The 18,624-nt window shown below is 52.6% G+C and overlaps 1 protein-coding gene across 3 annotated transcripts in view; it reads left to right on the top strand.

Annotated features, from left to right (window-relative positions):
* The window catches only part of CACNA1E (calcium voltage-gated channel subunit alpha1 E), a 167,676-nt gene that overhangs the window by 48,461 nt on the left and 100,591 nt on the right, over positions 1-18,624 (top strand). For all 3 annotated transcript variants that reach the window (XM_040985335.1, XM_040985336.1, XM_040985338.1), the window contains exons 4-6: positions 7,644-7,747; positions 8,515-8,667; positions 11,917-12,098. In XM_040985335.1, coding sequence (XP_040841269.1) covers positions 7,644-7,747; positions 8,515-8,667; positions 11,917-12,098 — 439 coding nt within the window. The remainder of the gene's footprint in view (positions 1-7,643; positions 7,748-8,514; positions 8,668-11,916; positions 12,099-18,624) is intronic.

Genomic DNA, 18,624 nt, shown 5'->3' on the forward strand with positions numbered 1-18,624 from the left:
GCTCTGTGTGTCTACAATTGTTGCCTTTGTTGCTGGTTGACAAGGGCTGAATCTGTGAGCTCATTCAAAGTGTGTGAAGCTCAGTGCCAGGGCAGAGGTTGTGTGGCTGCAGCATGATTCCTGCATACAGGGTCCATGCATGACAATAAGGAGATCATCCAGAGTGGACAAGGAAGGTTCCAGCTGTGCAGTGGGCAAGTCATGTGATGCAGTCATGAAATTGGTGTGGTGCTGTGACAATAAACAAGAAAAGTTCTCTGATCTCTGAGGAAAATGCTGTGATGTCAGATTTCACTAACTTGGTTTTCCTTCATTCACAAACAACAGTTAAAACGACCAACTCTGCCTACTCACAGCCTCTATCACACTGGCTGTTTTCACAGTCTCCCTCACACTCACTCTGTGCTCACAGCCTCCCTCACGCTCACTCGGTGCTCACAGCCTCCCTCACGCTCACTCGGTGCTCACAGCCTCCCTCACGCTCACTCGGTGCTCACAGCCTCCCTCACGCTCACTCGGTGCTCACAGCCTCCCTCACGCTCACTCTGTGCTCACAGCCTCCCTCACACTCACTCGGTGCTCACAGCCTCCCTCACACTCACTCTGTGCTCACAGCCTCCCTCACACTCACTCTGTGCTCACAGCCTCCCTCATGCTCACTCTGTGCTCACAGCCTCCTTTACACACACTTTGTTTGCCTATCCACCTATGAGCCTACATTTACATGTGTATGTGGTTATGTGTGCATGTGAGTGTGTATGTTTTGCATGTGTATGACATGTGTATGTGTGTGGTTATGCTGTGTAGCCGTGTGTGCATTGTTTGGTGTCTTCTTAGCCCAGCTTCCTCTGGCACCACAGAGAATGGTTGTGCTTCCTGGGTAGAAAACTCTGGCCTGATTGATCTTCAGGCCTTCATGTTTCAGGCTGTAGTTATCCCTGCCTTCAGGCTGTGGAACCTGTGTTGAGAGCATTAGGTCCGGGAAAGGAACCTACAGAGGAAGCGAAGTATGACCTCCTAGAGGGAAAATGTGCATTGTGTATCTGCATGTGTCCTGGTATGTGCTCAGGCTGTGTTCTCACTGTGGACTGTGACCACAGAGGCACTGGTTCTGTGAGTCAGGTTGTTTAAAGTCCTTAAGTTGCCTGTACCTATTACCTGTATGTGACCCTGATCTCCCCTGGGCAACCCAAGAATGCCTCCATGAGAGAAGACTTTTGGGGTGGCACAAGTCACAGCTGCAGTACAGGGGATTCCAGGGAGTGATCAGGTCGTACCAGGTTGTGTTGTAGTGGCTGGGGCTGGGCAGAGGAGGTGAGGGCCCCAGGGCTCAGTCCCAGGGTTCTTAGGCTTTCACGGTCATAACTGCTGCAGTTCTAGACCCTGCCAGCCCCATTCTGCCTTTCCCACATGATTCTCCCATTCCCCACATATTCTGCTGCAGTGCCTGAACTGGGGTCCAGCCACTTAGCTTTGTTCAGTTTCTGCAGCCTGTGGGCCTTCCATGGTTGCCTTGCCCAACAGCCGGTTGCTCCAGCTTCATGTTAAGTTTCATGCTGAGCTCCTGACCTTGCACTCACAGCCGCTTCCATCTCCATCTCCATGGTTGGTCCCAGGAGCCAGAGGAGTACCTGGCGTGGCCTGGGGTTGGATGGGACTTGACACCTGTGCTGCTGGTCCCACCCTCTTCCCCCTCCATCAGGTGTACTTTGGCCAAGTTGGTTTTTGTGGTTTTTTGGCCTGTCTCTGTGAACACTTTAATATCCAGGGACTTTTTAATTTTTTTTTTTGACAAAATGAAGTCTCCAGAAATTGATTCCCAAATCAAATCACACTTTCAGTAATGTGTTTAAGAGAAACAGTGAAACATTGTGTATGATTCAGCAGGTTGTGATGGCATGTGAGGTTCAAGCTGCCACAGGATTACCGTGTTGCCAGAATAGTAGGTGGATCTCACTCCATGGACATGGCTCCAGGATAGCAGGGTAGACGTCCAGTTCCCTGAGAGCCAAGGACATTTCTCATGACCCTCTGCTGCACAAGGCTGGGGATGGAGTGTAATGGGGCGGGGGCATGGAGCTGCTTGGCCTGTTCTGTCATGGTGGGGCTGGTGGTTGTCCTAAGGACCAGAGGCAGGGGCATGGAGTTGCTCGGCCTGTCCTGTCATAGTGGGGCTGGCAGTTATCCTAAGCACCAGTCTCTGAGGCATGCAGCTGAGGGATGCAGCCTGAATGCTGGTGGCCCTCTGGTGCTGAGTCATGGGGGTGACAGTGTGTGCCTTGGGATGTTGGAGACAGGGGCATCTCCAGGGTCCCTTGTTTTATAGATTCCTACACTGGATGCTCTCCCATCCTCTCTGCTGTGTCCATCCCCTGAGTCCTTTCTAGGAGCCCAGCCATGGGTGGCATTCAGTACCTCCCTTATCATGTTCCCATCAGCCAGTGTTCTGTGGTGCCTCACTGGTCTCTGCTGGACCCGAAAAAAGTGTTGTTCGAAAAGTGGTGTTACTCAGTCTGGGTCCCTCAGGTGCCAGGAGGGCCAGTGTTAATTCTGGAACCCCTGAAGCCAAGGGGTGGTGTTTTAGTGGCTCTGGCTACTGTGTTGCATCTCTGCTTGTTGAGGGACTTAGAGCAGCCCCCATGGATTTCCCTGCTGCTGTGTGAGTCAAAAGTCTTGAGGAAGCACCTGTACCCAATCTTCTTCACTCCGGCCACCAGGCTTTGTCTTCAAGCTTTACTTTACCTGGTCCACTGTGGTGCAACCTCCCTGCCGGCCCCTAGAGGGGCCTTTGTGTGCCAGAGTTCTCAGATTGGACTATATATCCCTGACCATCACAGTAGGGGCTGCTTCCATCTCCCTGCCTGATCTTCCCACTTGCCCACCTGTAGCCTCCTGGGGCTTCTTACACCCCCTGGTGTCTCACTGCTGCAGTGGTGTCATTGGTCTAAGTGGATGTCAGCCTGCTTCTGTGGCCTGTGAGTAGGATACTGTAAGCCGGCACTGAGTTGATGATATGAATGGGTGCTGTCTTGCCAGTGGTGGTCTGGGGATCCGAGGGCACATGCTGCCATCATGGGGTTCCAGCCCAGTGACCATAGTATGTGGGGCTCTCCCAGGAGGATGCAGGCGGTCATCTGGGCTCACTTAATCCCATTGTTCAGGCAGGGCAAGGAGGGGCCCAGGGCAGCTATAAGGACCCAGTTCTCTGGTGAAGGGGGGATGTTTCTTGGGCTGCGCATGCTGGGGATGCAAGGGGAAGAGAGGTGGGGAAACCTTGCACAGGACAGCCTTCCACCCACTTGCAGGGTGTGGCCAATGGGAGCCATATTGAGGTTAAGAGGTACATGGGGCTGGGGAGTTCTTGTGAGGTAAGCAATGGAAAAGGGGACCCGGCCCTATGGTTCAGCATCATCTTGCCCTTACCCTGCTGGCACTGTACCTCCATTCCTGGTTCTCACCTGCTCATGACCCAAAGTGGATCATGGTGGTGGTCCCAGGAAGCAGCCGCTGATCTGTGCTAGCACTGGCCTCTGCTGGAAGGCACGGGGGGGGTGGGGCGGCGGGATAGGACTCCTTCTGAGGACAGAGCCTACTAGCAGAGACCAGGTACTTGCAAAACTACAATGAGCAGGCCTAGGAGGCACCCAGGGATAGCAGCTTGAGCTTTATTAGTGCCCAGCTGAGGTCCTCCCTGTGGCCTCATGAGAGGCTTAAGTGTGTGCAGAGCAGCTGATCTTTAGGCATGTCAGCGCTCCACTTTGGATACCTGTATTCACTGTCAGTCCCAAGAGTGACCATAAGCATGCAGCAGCCTTGCTCAAACAGATCAAGGTCTCTGGCTTGTTTGTGGACCAACATTGTGACTTTGCCCGCCCTGGGCTAGACACACTGAAACTGATAAGTGAAATAGCCACAGGGCATGGCCATGGTCCGGATATTTGCTGTGGTCAACCCCTTCCTATGACGTGAAAACACAGGTGTCAAATGGAGAGTTGCTGGGCATGCTCACAGCTTCCTGTTCACACAGCAATGGCAAACCTGGAGGCTCATAGCTTCCTGTTCATACAGCACATGACATGTCTCAGGGGGAGCTCACAGCTTCCTGTTCACATAGCACATGGCAGGTCTGATGGGATGTGTTTATAGCTTCCTGTTCACACAGCACATGACGGTATCTGAGGGTCAGCTCACAGCTTCCTGTTCACACAGTACATGGCGGGGTCATTTGCTCACAGCTTCCTGTTCACATAGCACATGGCAGGTCTGACGGGATGTGCTTATAGCTTCCTGTTCACACAGCACATGACAGTATCTGAGGGTCAGCTCACAGCTTCCTGTTTACACAGCACATGGCAGGTCTGACGGAGTGTGCTCACCGCTTGTTGTTTACACAGCACACTGCAAGCCTGGATGGTGTGTTCACAGCTTCCTGTTCACATGCCTCATAGCAGGCATTGGATGCCTGCATCACACTTGCGTTGTTCTGTTTTTTGTTGTTGAGAAACGGGGTGTTCCCTGGCAACCAATCTCCAGTGGCACACCTACAGCCTGCCTTTGAGGTCATGGTTTTATGCCCTGTGCCCTTGTCGTGACCAGGGATTTCTAGGAGGTGGCATCTCTCTTTTGCCTCCACTCTGGGGTGAAGGTGGGTGGCTTGGACATGTCCTTGCCCCTCCCTGCATGCCTAGTGTGCTGCCCCTCTTCAGCAGTGCAGGCCCTGCCTCCTGCCTTGTCAATCTCTCCATGTCTGTCCAGAACCAATCTCCAGGCATTCCCCAGGCACAGAGATATGCATGCAGGCCTCATTCTCATTTTCTCATTTCTCTTGGAATCCCATTTCTTTTTTTTTTCCTTTCTAGATGTTTACATATTTCTTTTTATGGGGGGAGGGGACCATTTCATCACTTTTTTTTTTATTACATTGCATTATGTGACACAGTTGTAGGCACTGGGATTGTCCACTAATTGCATAATGTTGTGGATTGTTGCTGATGTTATGTTGGGGCTTTTGATTGGTCGGGATGACACTCTGCTGGCTCTACCTTCAGACCAGAGATGGTCTCCACAAGAAGCCGTTGAACTTATCTGGACAATAAGATGCTGGACTCTATGCTTGGTATATGCTTGCAATGAAAGAACCCCAACTGAACTGGAACTGTGGCAATGCAGCAAGGTGGAGGAATCCACCATGGGGGGAGGGTTGGGGGGAATCCCATTTCTTACTACCCTGCCTTGAGTCAGAATGCTTGTATTGGGAGCAGAGAGCAGCTGACAGCCCCATGCGTTGTTTGAAGACTGGGCTACCTGCCCTCTGGTATGGGGGAAGCTTGGAGATTTTGGGGTTGGGAGAGCACACGGCTGCAGACTACCTGGCCCTGCTGCAGTGGCCTGAGTGGATCTGGTGGATAAACTGGGCTCGTGTAGTGAGAGGACCGTGGCTGTGTTGCACAGCCAGTGCTGGAGAGCCCCATGACCTGGGCCTACTTTGCCTATATTCTGCTGCCATCCAGGCCCTGATCCTTCCACGGTTCTTTGCTACTATGTCTCATTTCTTGTCATGGCCACTTGGCCACCACCTCTCTCTCCATCCCTGTTTTTGGGTCTCCCTTATTCTCTGCCTCTACTTATTCCATATCCTGTAGCCCTCAAGAGAGGCAGAGCATTGTGGGCCTGGATGCAGGGCCTTCCCTGGGTCCCAACAGGGCAGACTCCATATGTCTATGAGGTGCCAGTTCCCAGGTTCTCTCAGACACCCATGTGTGCAGGTTCTTTCTTGTTTGCACTTGACAGGGGCAGGAGCCAGCGCTTAGGCCACACAGGGTTTGCTGAGGCCTTGCTGGGGCTTCTGTTGGAGCTCAGGGGAAGAGCACCATGGAGAGGTCTCTAGAGCGGTGTCCATGGGAGCTGAGCTGGGCTTTCTGTCAAGTGGAGCTTCTGGCTACACCCTTTCAGGCTCTGGTTCATCCTGCTTGATGCATGCCAATCCCTTTTGCTCCTGGCCTGGTGTTCATGCAGGCTCTGTCCTCCCTGTGCACATGGCACGCTAAACATGGTGGGTTGCTCACCACGGTCTGGGAAGATCACACAGGGTCATGTGTTGGCCATGCTGGGCCATTCTAACTCTAAGTTTGGATTGGGGATAACTCTTGGGGTCTGAGTTGAGAATATTCTTGCCCTGCCTTACCTGGGTGCTGGGGGTGCTGGTGCCTGTTTTACTTGGTTCTGTTTCTGCCATAGTGTTCAGCCCCATTCTCCATGCCGCTTGTTCTTCCTCCAGTTTTGTCTCCCCTTGCCCAAGAAGTAATGCTCCTCCTGCCACCAGTGTTGTCCTCAGCTGTGGCCAGGTCCCAAGCTGCATCCTGTGAGGCCACAGGCAGGGTGAGGTGTGCAGTGTGTGGTTGTGCCCGGCTCCTCTGCCTCTGTCTTGTAAATGCAGTGCAAGTGTGCCTGACTGGGTAGGAATCCTGCTGTCCTGGGACCTCTGCTGGATGGAGGACAGTTGTGGGGCCCCTCATGCCCTGGAGACCTTTGTACTGTCTGTTCCTGGGCCTTTTGCCCTGGGCCACAACCTGTCCCAGAGCTCCTGCCTCACAGCTTGCTCTCATGTTGTGCCATGTTTTCTCAGTGCTATATCACCTTGGCAGTGTGGAAACCTCAGGAGAGACAGGCTGTCCCCATAATCACTGGGAGTGGGTAGCTGGTCTTCTGGGTGATTCATTTCATGGGTTCAGCACTGCTGAGACTGGGCCATGAGAGGCAGGAGCAGAGAAACACGGCCCTCGCACAGAAGGTCAAAATTAATGAACTTTAAGCCAACATTTTTAGTGCCTGCTTTAGGGACAGCATCTGCCAGACACAGGGCAGCTTGCAGAACCCTTTGTCAGTGTACCCCACCATCTTTGTTCAACACAAGGCCCTGGTGCCTAGTTCTGTGGCTGAGGAGGGGACCAAGTCTTGGCATTGCATTGGCATTCGAACACACATCTGTCTCATTCTGCCTTGTCTGGGACCTGAAGTCTGACTTGCCCTCCAGGCATGGTTCTTGGTGTCCAGACTCCAGTTGGGTTCTTGGGGTATTGGATTTCTGTGTGTGTTTCTGTTTGGTTATGGAAGGTGGGAAAGGAAAACAAGGAAACGCAACTGAGGTTGGTCAAAGCAGTCTGCGTCTCAGAGCTGTGCTGCAACCACAGCTTAGCTGGGCTGGGTTGTACAGGGCTGAAGTGTCAGGAATGGGGCTTGGTTGTGCAGGGCTGAGGTACTAGGTGTGGGGGTGGGTTATGCAGGGTTGAGGTGCTAGGTGTGGGGATGGGGTCAGTTTCTTTTTGGCTGTATGAATTCAATAAATTTCCTAAAAGGGAGCAGAGACAAGGCATTTCAGAACATTCTGAAATCTAGAATGGGACGATCTGGTGTGCTAGGAAGGGGTAGGGAGGGAGGTTGAGTTCCTGGCTGAGGGTGATGTGCAACTGGCTGCTGCACTCAGGGCCAGGCGGCTACATAGAGCCCTGTCTGGTCCACTGTTGCTCGCCTGAAGTTCTCGCCTGGAGTCGCCATGTGTCCTGGCCGACCCTGGTATAGTCTTGGCTCCTGGGGCAGAAGAGTGTTGCCAGCCCTTGCTAACCTATGCTTCTTTGTGTCTGCAGCATCCTGGCCACGGCGGGCACCCATTTCAACACTCATGTGGACCTGAGGACGCTGCGTGCTGTGCGTGTACTGCGGCCCTTGAAGCTGGTGTCCGGTATCCCCAGTGAGCATCATGAAGCCCTGTGGATGCAGCTTGACCGGAGGCTGGGGGTGGCAATGGCTTGCAGCTATGGAGCCTAACATTCCACTCTCAAGTCTCACCTTCCTGTCAGATCTAAAAGATGACAGGAGATCCTCACATGAAACTTGCAAAGTAAAATAATTAGAATGAGAAAAGCAGTGCCTTGAAGTCACTGTCAGCTTAGATTTTGTTGGTTTCTCCCAATGCCTGTGCATAGCATTGAATCATTGTGTGCATGCAACCGTTATTTCCAGACCTTAAACATGCCTGTAGTGTCATATTAATTCAGAAGATTTGTGTTGCTGAACAATGTAAAAAGTGGGGTTATTTCCAGTGCTCTCCAGCTCTGAGTAGAACTGCCCCCAGATGACTCTTTGCTTAAGTCTTCACTCAAGTTCTGAGTGTCCTTCAGGCAGGGTTCTAAGAAGTACAGTGTCAGGCTCAAAGGGGATGTTTTCTGCTCAGAAGCCTAGGTGGGGACAAAGTATAGGGACTGTTCTAGGACAGTTCAGATATTGAGATCTGGCAGAGGCCTCCAGAAGACAACAATGAGTGTGGCAATGAGGGGGCTGGAGTAGGTGTGAGATGTGGCTTCATCCTGGTGTGAACACTGACCTCCTACCAGAGCCCAAGCTTTGCTCCCATCCACCGTCTCATGGATGCTGCCCTAGTCCTGCAGAGGATGCTCATGTCCACTCTGAAGGCCACAGTGCCCCTGTGGTGCTGAGATGTCCTGTCCCTTCCCCTAGGCCTGCAGATTGTGCTGAAGTCCATCATGAAGGCCATGGTGCCCCTGCTGCAGATTGGCCTTCTGCTCTTCTTCGCCATCCTCATGTTCGCCATTATTGGCCTGGAGTTCTACAGTGGGAAGCTGCACCGCGCCTGCTTCGTAAACAATTCAGGTTGGCATTCTCCACTCCATTCCACTCCTCCTACCTGATGGGTCCTTTCTGGGCATTTTGGGGTGTCCATGCAGGGGCCCTCCTCAGTTGGCAGTTGTGCATTTCAATGGTGGGGAGGCCTCTTGGGACCTGTCAGGGCCCTCAGCCAGTAAAGCCAGGACATTTCCCTCTATGCCTGCTCCCTGTGTGACCCACATGCTCAGAGTCTGTTGTGGAAAGTGGCCTGGAGGTGGTCAGGGCATACAGGCCCCCTGGCCTACTCTTTCAGGGCCCCTTGCTGGAGTGGCTGGATGGTGCCATGAGGAATGGCGTCTGGGCTATAGTTGTATGGGAATGCTGTTTATAGGACTCCCACACTGCAGTTATACCTTATCCAATTGAAAATAAGAACTTGTGATGAAAATAGGACTTTACCACTGTTAAAAACCTCCCCTTAGCCCAGGGAAAGCTGAGATTCTCCAAGAATCTGAAATTACAAAATCAGATTCTGGCTGCCACTGAGGCTGTTCCCAAGGACTGTGGAGGGAGGGGCTGCAGAAGGGTATGGGAGGCATGTGGCCATGCCAGGGTTACTGCATCTCACAAGACACTGGAAACTATGGGGAGAATCAGGGCAGCAGGAGTATCAGGGAGGCATGGTAGGGCTGCTCCCACAGCAAGGTTGTAGTCACTCGTTGTCTCCATCAGGAAGACTATCTGTGGTCACCTGAGTAACGTCCATCAGGAAGACTTTTTCTGGTCGCTGAGTCACATCCATCAGGAAGACTTTTTGTGGTCCCTGAGTCATGTCCATCAGGGAGACTGTATGTGGTCTCTGAGTCATGTCCTTCAGGGAGACTGTGTGTGGTCACCTGGGTCACGTGCATCAGGGAGACTGTGTGATCACCAGGTCACGTGTATCAGGGAGACTGTGTGGTCACCTGGATCATGTCCTTCAGGGAGACTGTGTGGTCACATGGGTCATGTCCATCATCAAGAGACTGTGTGGTCACCTGGGTCACGTCCATCAGGGAGACTGTGTGGTCACTTGGGTCGCGTCCATCAGGGAGACTGTATGTGGTCTGTGAGTCACGTCCATCAGGGAGACTGTGTGGTCACCGGGTCACATGTATCACGGAGAATGTGTGGTCACCTGGATCATGTCCTTCAGGGAGACTGTGTGGTCACATGGGTCATGTCCATCATCAGGGAGACTGTGTGTGGTCACCTGGGTCATGTCCATCAGGGAGACTGTGTGGTCACTGGGTCATGTCCATCAGGGAGACTGTGTGGTCACTTGGGTCACATCCATCAGGGAGACTGTGTGGTCACTTGGGTCATGTCCATCAGGAGACTGTGTGATCACCAGGTCACGTGTATCAGGGAGACTGTATGTGGTCACCTGGGTCACATCCTTCAGGGAGACTGTGTGTAGTCACATGGGTCACGTCCTTCAGGGAGACTGTGTGTGGTCACTTGGGTCACATCCATCAGGGAGACTGTGTGGTCACTTGAGTCACATCCATCAGGGAGACTGTGTGGTCACTGGGTCACGTCCATCAGGGAGACTGTGTGGTCACATGGGTCACGTCCATCAGGGAGATTGTGTGGTCACTGGGTCACGTCCATCAGGGAGACTGTGTGGTCACATGGGTCACATCCTTCAGGGAGACTGTGTGTGGTCACTGGGTCATGTCCATCAGGGAGACTGTGTTGGTCACCTGGGTCATATCCATCAGCGAGACTGTGTGTAGTCACTGGGTCACGTCCATCAGGGAGACTGTGTGATCACCAAGTCACGTGCATCAGGGAGACTATATGTGGTCACCTGGGTCATGTCCATCGGGGATACTGTATGTGCTCTCTGAGTCATGTCCTTCAGGGAGACTGTATATGGTCACCGGGTCATGTCCTTCAGGGAGACTATATATGGTCACCGGGTCATGTCCTTCAGGGAGACTGTGTGACCACCAGGTCACGTGCATCAGGGAGACTGTGTGTGGTCACCGAGTCATGTCCATCAGGGAGACTGTGTGGTCACCGGGTCATGTGATCAGGGAGACTGTGTGTGGTCATTTAAGTCATGTCCTTCAGGGAGACTGTGTGTGGTCACCAGGTCACATGCATCAGGGAGACTGTGTGTGGTCACCTAAGTCATGTCCTTCAGGGAGACTGTATGGTCACATGGGTCATGTCCATCATCAGGGAGACTGTGTGTGGTCACTGGGTCACGTCCATCAGGGAGACTGTGTGGTCACATGGGTCACGTCCTTCAGGGAATCTGTGTGTGGTCACTGGGTCACGTCCATCAGGGAGACTGTGTGGTCACATGGGTCACGTCCATCAGGGAGATTGTGTGGTCACTGGGTCACGTCCATCAGGGAGACTGTGTGGTCACATGGGTCACATCCTTCAGGGAGACTGTGTGTGGTCACTGGGTCATGTCCATCAGGGAGACTGTGTTGGTCACCTGGGTCATATCCATCAGCGAGACTGTGTGTAGTCACTGGGTCACGTCCATCAGGGAGACTGTGTGATCACCAAGTCACGTGCATCAGGGAGACTATATGTGGTCACCTGGGTCATGTCCATCGGGGATACTGTATGTGCTCTCTGAGTCATGTCCTTCAGGGAGACTGTATATGGTCACCGGGTCATGTCCTTCAGGGAGACTATATATGGTCACCGGGTCATGTCCATCAGGGAGACTGTGTGATCACCAGGTCACGTGCATCAGGGAGACTGTGTGTGGTCACCGAGTCATGTCCATCAGGGAGACTGTGTGGTCACCGGGTCATGTGATCAGGGAGACTGTGCGTGGTCATTTAAGTCATGTCCTTCAGGGAGACTGTGTGTGGTCACCAGGTCACATGCATCAGGGAGACTGTGTGTGGTCACCTAAGTCATGTCCTTCAGGGAGACTGTATGGTCACATGGGTCATGTCCATCATCAGGGAGACTGTGTGTGGTCACTGGGTCACGTCCATCAGGGAGACTGTGTGGTCACATGGGTCACGTCCTTCAGGGAATCTGTGTGTGGTCACTGGGTCACGTCCATCAGGGAGACTGTGTGGTCACATGGGTCACATCCTTCAGGGAGACTGTATGTGGTCACCTAAGTCATGTCCTTCAGGGAGACTGTATGGTCACATGGGTCATGTCCATCAGGGAGACTGTATGTGGTCACTGGGTCACGTCCATCAGGGAGACTGTGTGGTCCCTGGGTCACGTCCAGTAGGGAGATTGTGCCCCTTCCACATGTGCCTGCAGGTGTTCTGGAAGGATTCGACCCCCCTCACCCATGTGGCGTGCAGGGCTGCCCGGCTGGTTACGAGTGCAAGGACTGGATCGGCCCCAACGACGGAATCACACAGTTCGACAACATCCTCTTTGCGGTGCTCACCGTTTTCCAGTGCATCACCATGGAGGGCTGGACCACCGTGCTGTACAACGTGAGGGGCCAGTCGGGTTGTGTGTGTGTGTGTGTATGTGTCACAAGGAATGGTGCCCCCTGAGCACCCTCAATTGTGCCTCTCAGACCTGTACTGGGCCCATCTGAATGGGGCAAAGGAGGGGCTGCCTGTACCAGCCAGAGAAGGGGCCCAGCCCAGTTACCATCCATGATGTCTGGGTGTGTTGGTTCACTTGATGTCAGCTGAAAGGGTGAGGGCTGGAAATGTCCACCAGCCCTCCTTGTGATCCTATGGTCACTGTGTTGGGACCCACTTGGCTCAGGTCATCTGATGGCCACTGAGCTGCACTTCTGCACATTCCCAGCAGGAAGGTCTGGCAGGTGTGTGGACAAGGCTGTTTAGGACAAAAACTGCACAGGGCAATCCTGAGGGCTTCCCGAACTCCTGGAAGCAAGGTCCAGAGTGAGATGGGAGAAATGCAGGTGCTTCTGAGGACCGAGCCCTCACAGGCCTCATGGTGGCCATCTCTCTCTCCCATTGAATGGCCCAGTTTGGACAAATAATTCTGCCTGCCCATTCTTTTGCACCCTCCATATAACTCCCAGTGGGTAGGGCACAGAGTGCACACCGTGGGCTAGGAAGTGAGCTGGGCCCAGGTGGCAGTGCCTGCAGAGCTGGGGCTGTGTGATGCATGTTCTCATGTTCTCCCCAAGGCAGGGCAGGACTGAGACACTCTGCAGCAGAATGGCAGCCAGTGAGTGTGAGGAGGGAGCTGGGCTCCGTGTGGCCCAGGGATCCTGGTGTTTGCATCTGCCCCAGCTGAGCAGCAGTGGGAGGCAGGAGCAGGCTGCAAGGTCACTAGCACCTCATTACATGCTGGTGCTCATATTAGCAGCCATGTGTCTGGGCTGTGGAGGGTTTTGATGGGAAGGGGACAATGAGGCAGGTAGGAGAAATGTGTCTGGAGGCACTGGTCCCTGGGGTGAAGAGCACAGGGGTAAGGTGTGGCCAGGAGGCTGGCAGGAAGTGAGGTCATCAGGCAAGGGTGAGGGAAGATATGAGTGGATCTCCAGGAGACCATGGAGGGGAAGGTACTTGGCTGCAGGTGGACCCCGGGACTCATTTGAGCTCCTTATGGTGCTGCTGGGACATCTGCATGTTCCTGGGCCAGTGTGGACTCCTGTGATGCTGTTCTCAGGGACGTCCCCACGTTCCTGGGCCCGTGTAGGCTCCTATGTTGGTGCTGACTGGGACATCCCCAGATTCCTGGGCCTGTGTGGGATGGTGTTCTCTGGGACATCCCCATGTTCCTGGACCCGTGTGGGTTCCTGTGATGCTCTTCTCTGGGATGTACCCACGTTCCTTGGCCCGCATGAGTTCCTGTGATGTTGTTCTCAGGGACGTCCCCATGTTCCTGGGCCCAAGTGGATTCCTGTGATGCTGCCCCAGGATGAGCCTGCACTTGTATCTGGCTAAAGTAGGTGCAGGCTGTGTTATCACTGGCCAAGCACCATCAAATGAACGGTTGTGCCCAGGTAAGGTGCCTGCTAAGAGATTTGGGCAGCACTTTTCAGCCCCTCTCCCATGACATACTTGAATCTGTGAAGTAGCTTGAGAAATCTGCTTGTCCAAGAGAAGGGTTGATTTCTGTTCTGATAACTGAGTCCAGCCCAGTAGGAACAGCAGGGATATGTAGCATGTGCATTGTGTGTGTGTGTGTGTGTGTGTGTGTGTGTGTGTGTGTGTGTGTGTGTGTGTGTGTGTGTGTGTGTTTGCCTGCTTATGTATGCCTGTACCCCCAGGTCACCAACACCTGATTGCACCTGGCTCCAGGTTGCCCTGGCCTGGATTATTCCCAGTTCTTTCCCCAGGTGCAGATCTGGGTGGTTCCACCTTACACCCATGGGAACTCCCTGGCTCACACGCTTGAGCTCGCTCATTCTCTTTTAAGGTAATTTGAGCCATCTGAGAGAGATAGGGAATGTTTCTGTCAGGTGGCTCCTTTCTCAAGGACATGCATCAGCCAGGGCTGGGATTGCAACCAAGTTGTCTGTGTGGATAGCAAGAACCTGAGTCCTTTAGCTATCATCTGTTGCCTCCCAGAGGCTGCATGAGCAGGAAGCTGGATTGGAAGCAAAATCAGAACCCAAACCTAGATCCTGTGATATAAATGAGAAGTTCTTTTTTTAAGGATTTATTTAGGGCATGGTGTGATGGCTCAACAGCTACATCCTTACCTCATAAGTGCCAGGATCTCATATGGGCATTGGTTCATGTCCCATCTGCTCTATTCCCCACTCAGCTCCCTGCTTGTGGCCTGGAAAAGCAGTGGAGGATGGCCCTAAGCCTAGGATCCTGTGCTTGGCTTCAGATCTGCTCAGCTCCAGCTGTTGCGACCACTTGGGGAGTCAACCAATGGATAGAAGATCTTTCTCTCTGTCTCTCCTACTCTCTGTAAATCTGATCTGCCTTTCCAATAAAAATAATAAGTAAATCTTTAAAAAAAATGTTAAAGGGATTTATTTGAAAATCAAGGTTAGGAGACAGAGATCTTCCATCTACTGGCTCACTCCCAAGATGGCTACAGCAGTCAGCAGTGAGCCAAGCCAGAGCTAGGAGCTAGGAGCTTAGTCAGGGTATCTCATGTAGGTACAGGGGCCCAACACCTCGGCCATCATCCATTGCTTTCCCTAGGCCACTAGCTGGGAGCTGGATTGGAAGTGGAGCAGCTGCAACATGAATTGGCACTCATATGGGATGCTGGTGTCTCAGGCAATAGCCTTACCAGTTACACAGTGATGTGTGCAACTGTATTACATCCCCCAAAGCTCTTTTGAAAGGAGTCCCTCAATACCTCCTCACAACATCCACTCCTTGGACTCCCATTGTCCACAAGAGAGAGTGGGTTACCTACCTCATGGAGAGGCAGAATCATTGACTCAGAATAAGAAACTGATACGATGTCTGGCTGGGGAGTGTGGCTTTCACTGATCATTGGGGAAGTTGTCACAGTGCAGTGACAAGGACTGCCAGGGATTTGAGGTGCAGACCCTGCACCTTGCCCTGGGCAGCAGGTCTGTGAGGACCTCACATTTCCCTGACACATGCCCACTCAGCATCTCCCTCTTAGATACCACTTCTCTTGCCCTGCAGAGGTCAAACTGGGTGCCAGAGCTGCTTGGTGTTCTCCAACCCTAGCTTCCATTCTGTCCTCTAACAGCTGCAGAGTGTGAGGTTGTGAATGTGATCGTATTCCAGGGTAAGCCAGTCTGTATGCACCTAAGCCGTATGGTGTGCCCAGGTGCTGCTGGAGCGAGGCCCTTGGCAGTTCATTCCACCCTAGTGACCAGTCCTCTGCTGTGAGGGCAATGATTGAGGTGTTGCACCTCAGGCGTAGGCGTCTCTGGAGGGACTCAGTGAGTGAATGCTGGACAGTGGGAATGCTGACAGTGGGCAGGAGGTGCCGTACATATTATAGATGATGTGGTGCTGTAGATGATATAGGTGTCTTGGGTGCAGTAGATGTTGTGGGTGACATAGGTGCTGAGAGTTATGGATGCTGTGTGGTTGACACTGTAGGATCTGTGTGGTTGATGCTGTAGGTGTTGTGTGGTCAGTACCGTTGAAGCTGTGTGGTTGACATTGGTTGACACTATGGATGATGCTGTGGGTACTGTGTGATTGATACTGTGAATTCTGTGTGGTTCGTGCTGTGGTTGACAATGTGTGGTTGATGCTGTGTGGTTCATGCTGTGATTGACACTGTGGTTGACGCTGTGGTTGATGCTGTGATTGGCACTGTATGGTTGACACTGTGTGGTTGATGCTGTGGTTGACAATGTGTGGCTGACACTTTGTGGTTCATGCTGTGGGTGCTGTGTGCTTAGTACTGTGGATACTGACTGACTGTCATTACTGCTGAGTCATGTTTTCCTGCCTTGCTCCCGTAAGTAGCTTCTTCCCATAACTGGTACAGGAGAACACAAAGACCAGTGGGAAGAAGGAATGTACTTACTTCAGTGTTGGTGGAGGATTCTGTAAAATTTCAGAGTATTTTAAGGTTGCACCTAGTCTCCTTGGCTACAGCCCTGGGCCTGAAATGCCAATCAAGATAACTGGCCTGGGCAATCCCAGGTACATAGGGCCTTGAAAAAGTGAGGGAAAGGCTGGTGTCACCTGTGATGCTGGGGCATCGCTCATGGGAAGATGTCTTTATCTGATTCCCTTTCTCTTCTGAATGCCCTGAGTTACCAAATCCTTAAAATGCTTGTACCTTCTGTGACTGGACCTTACACTTTCCACTTGTTAATGAAATTTCATGCCACTGTAAGGGTCAGGAGTACACAGTGGGGCCACTTTTTAATAAATAGGTGGATAAACTGCTGTGTCAATATTGTCAGCAACCCAATGGCATGGGTAGTCATGTTGTCCTATCACAAGGTTCTTATGGTACATAAAGCCACAGAAGAAAGCTGTGAGCCCTCACACACACACACACATAGCGAGGCTGTGAGCCCTCATCACCCTCACGTGTGAGCACACACACAGTGAGGTTGTGAGCCCACATCACCCTCACGTGTGAGCACACACACACACAGCGAGGCTGTGAGCCCACATCACCCTCACGTGTAAGCACACACACACAGAGTGAGGTTGTGAGCCCACATCACCCTCACGTGTGAGCACACACACACACAGTGAGGTTGTGAGCCCACATCACCCTCACGTGTGAGCACACACACACACAGCGAGGCTGTGAGCCCACATCACCCTCACGTGTGAGCACACACACACACAGCGAGGCTGTGAGCCCACATCACCCTCACGTGTAAGCACACACACACACAGTGAGGTTGTGAGCCCACATCACCCTCATGTGTGAGCACACACACACACGGCGAGGCTGTGAGCCCACATCACCCTCACGTGTAAGCACACACACACGGCGAGGCTGTGAGCCCTCATCACCCTCACGTGTGAGCACACACACAGTGAGGCTGTGAGCCCTCATCACCCTCACGTGTGAGCACACACACGGCGAGGCTGTGAGCTCACATCACCCTCACGTGTGAGCACACACACACACGGCGAGGCTGTGAGCCCTCATCACCCTCACGTGTGAGCACACACACGGCGAGGCTGTGAGCTCACATCACCCTCACATGTGAGCACACACACACACACAGTGAGGCTGTGAGCCCTCATCACCCTCACATGTGAGCACACACACACACGGCGAGGCTGTGAGCCCTCATCACCCTCACGTGTGAGCACACACACACAGCGAGGCTGTGAGCCCTCATCACCCTCACATGTAAGCACACACACACACACAGCGAGGCTGTGAGCCCTCATCACCCTTACATTATCTCACAGAACCCTTGTTTTACTGTGTTCTTGTCATTTAAAAGTGTGCTTCAGGATTGCAGACTTCTTTCAGTGTGAACTATCTTTTGGAAATCCAGACTTGTACCTCACTCTTTGGGTCCTGTTTTGGAGGGTTCTTGCTGGCTTGTACAATCTCTCCATCCTGTCTGCTCTCCTAGCATTTTTCCTGGGTCTTGATTGCTTTCCACACCCTGTGTTCTCGCTCCAAAGCTCCCTCAGTTGGATTCTGTGCATACTGAAAAACATAGCCATATTTGGTGCATTTCCGGCTCCTTAGTGCATTTGAGTATTTGCTGCAGCTTTTGCTAACTTGCATAACCTCTGGGTAATTGCTGAAGTACTGATGTCACAGCCCTTTCAGAATCTCCCAAGCTTGGGACCTCTGTCTACAGTCGACTCAGACACCTGGGCTCTCGCCCCTGACAGTATTCACGAGGGCTGGGCAGCCCCTCTGAGAGTCTGAGCCAGTCTGGCAAGTCAGATGGCAATGAAGCTTCTCAAGAAACTAAATTTTTCCACTGGAAATTGAATTTATAAATTTAAAATGTTAATGTCCTTTCCTTATGAGATAAAAAGTTAACAGCCTCTTTATAAGTCCACGTTCTCTTGTTCTCATGTTGTGAAATTTCTGTGGTCTGTGAATGCTAAAAATACAGCCTTGCTAATAGAGATGTCCCTGTATGAGAGGTTACGTAACATGTTAATGGGCCACGTGGAGAAGACTGCTCACCATAAGGACACGAATTTGTCCACAGCCTCTGGGTCTACCCATGAGGCATAGACAGGGTCGCCTTTGCCCAGGGTACCATCATGCAAAACCTGTCAGACCTCGTTCGTTCCCCAGGTCCTGGGCTGTGGCAGGTGTGCAGGACACTCACAAGCTGGGTGTGAGGCCAGCTTTGCCTCTCATCCCACCTGCTCCTGTCATGTGTTCAGGCCTCAGACACACTTCCTGGCTCTGTCTGCTTGGAGCAATGGTTAGTGCCTGGCTTGCACCGCAATCGTCACAGTGACTGAGAATGCTTATGAGGGGCAGATGTTGTGGCACAGTGGCGTTTAGAGTGGGGCGGTGGATTCCAGTTTTATTGGTCTTCCCTCCCCCCCAGGGCCTTTGTCACCTCTCCTGTCATGCTCAGAGCCAGCCTGTCTTCCCTGTGTTGATGACTGGTCTCGTCAG

The sequence above is a fragment of the Ochotona curzoniae genome, unplaced genomic scaffold (genome assembly GCF_017591425.1).
Source record: "Ochotona curzoniae isolate NIBS_2020 unplaced genomic scaffold, NIBS_Ocur_1.0 contig_430, whole genome shotgun sequence".
Taxonomy (NCBI): Eukaryota; Metazoa; Chordata; class Mammalia; order Lagomorpha; family Ochotonidae; genus Ochotona; species Ochotona curzoniae.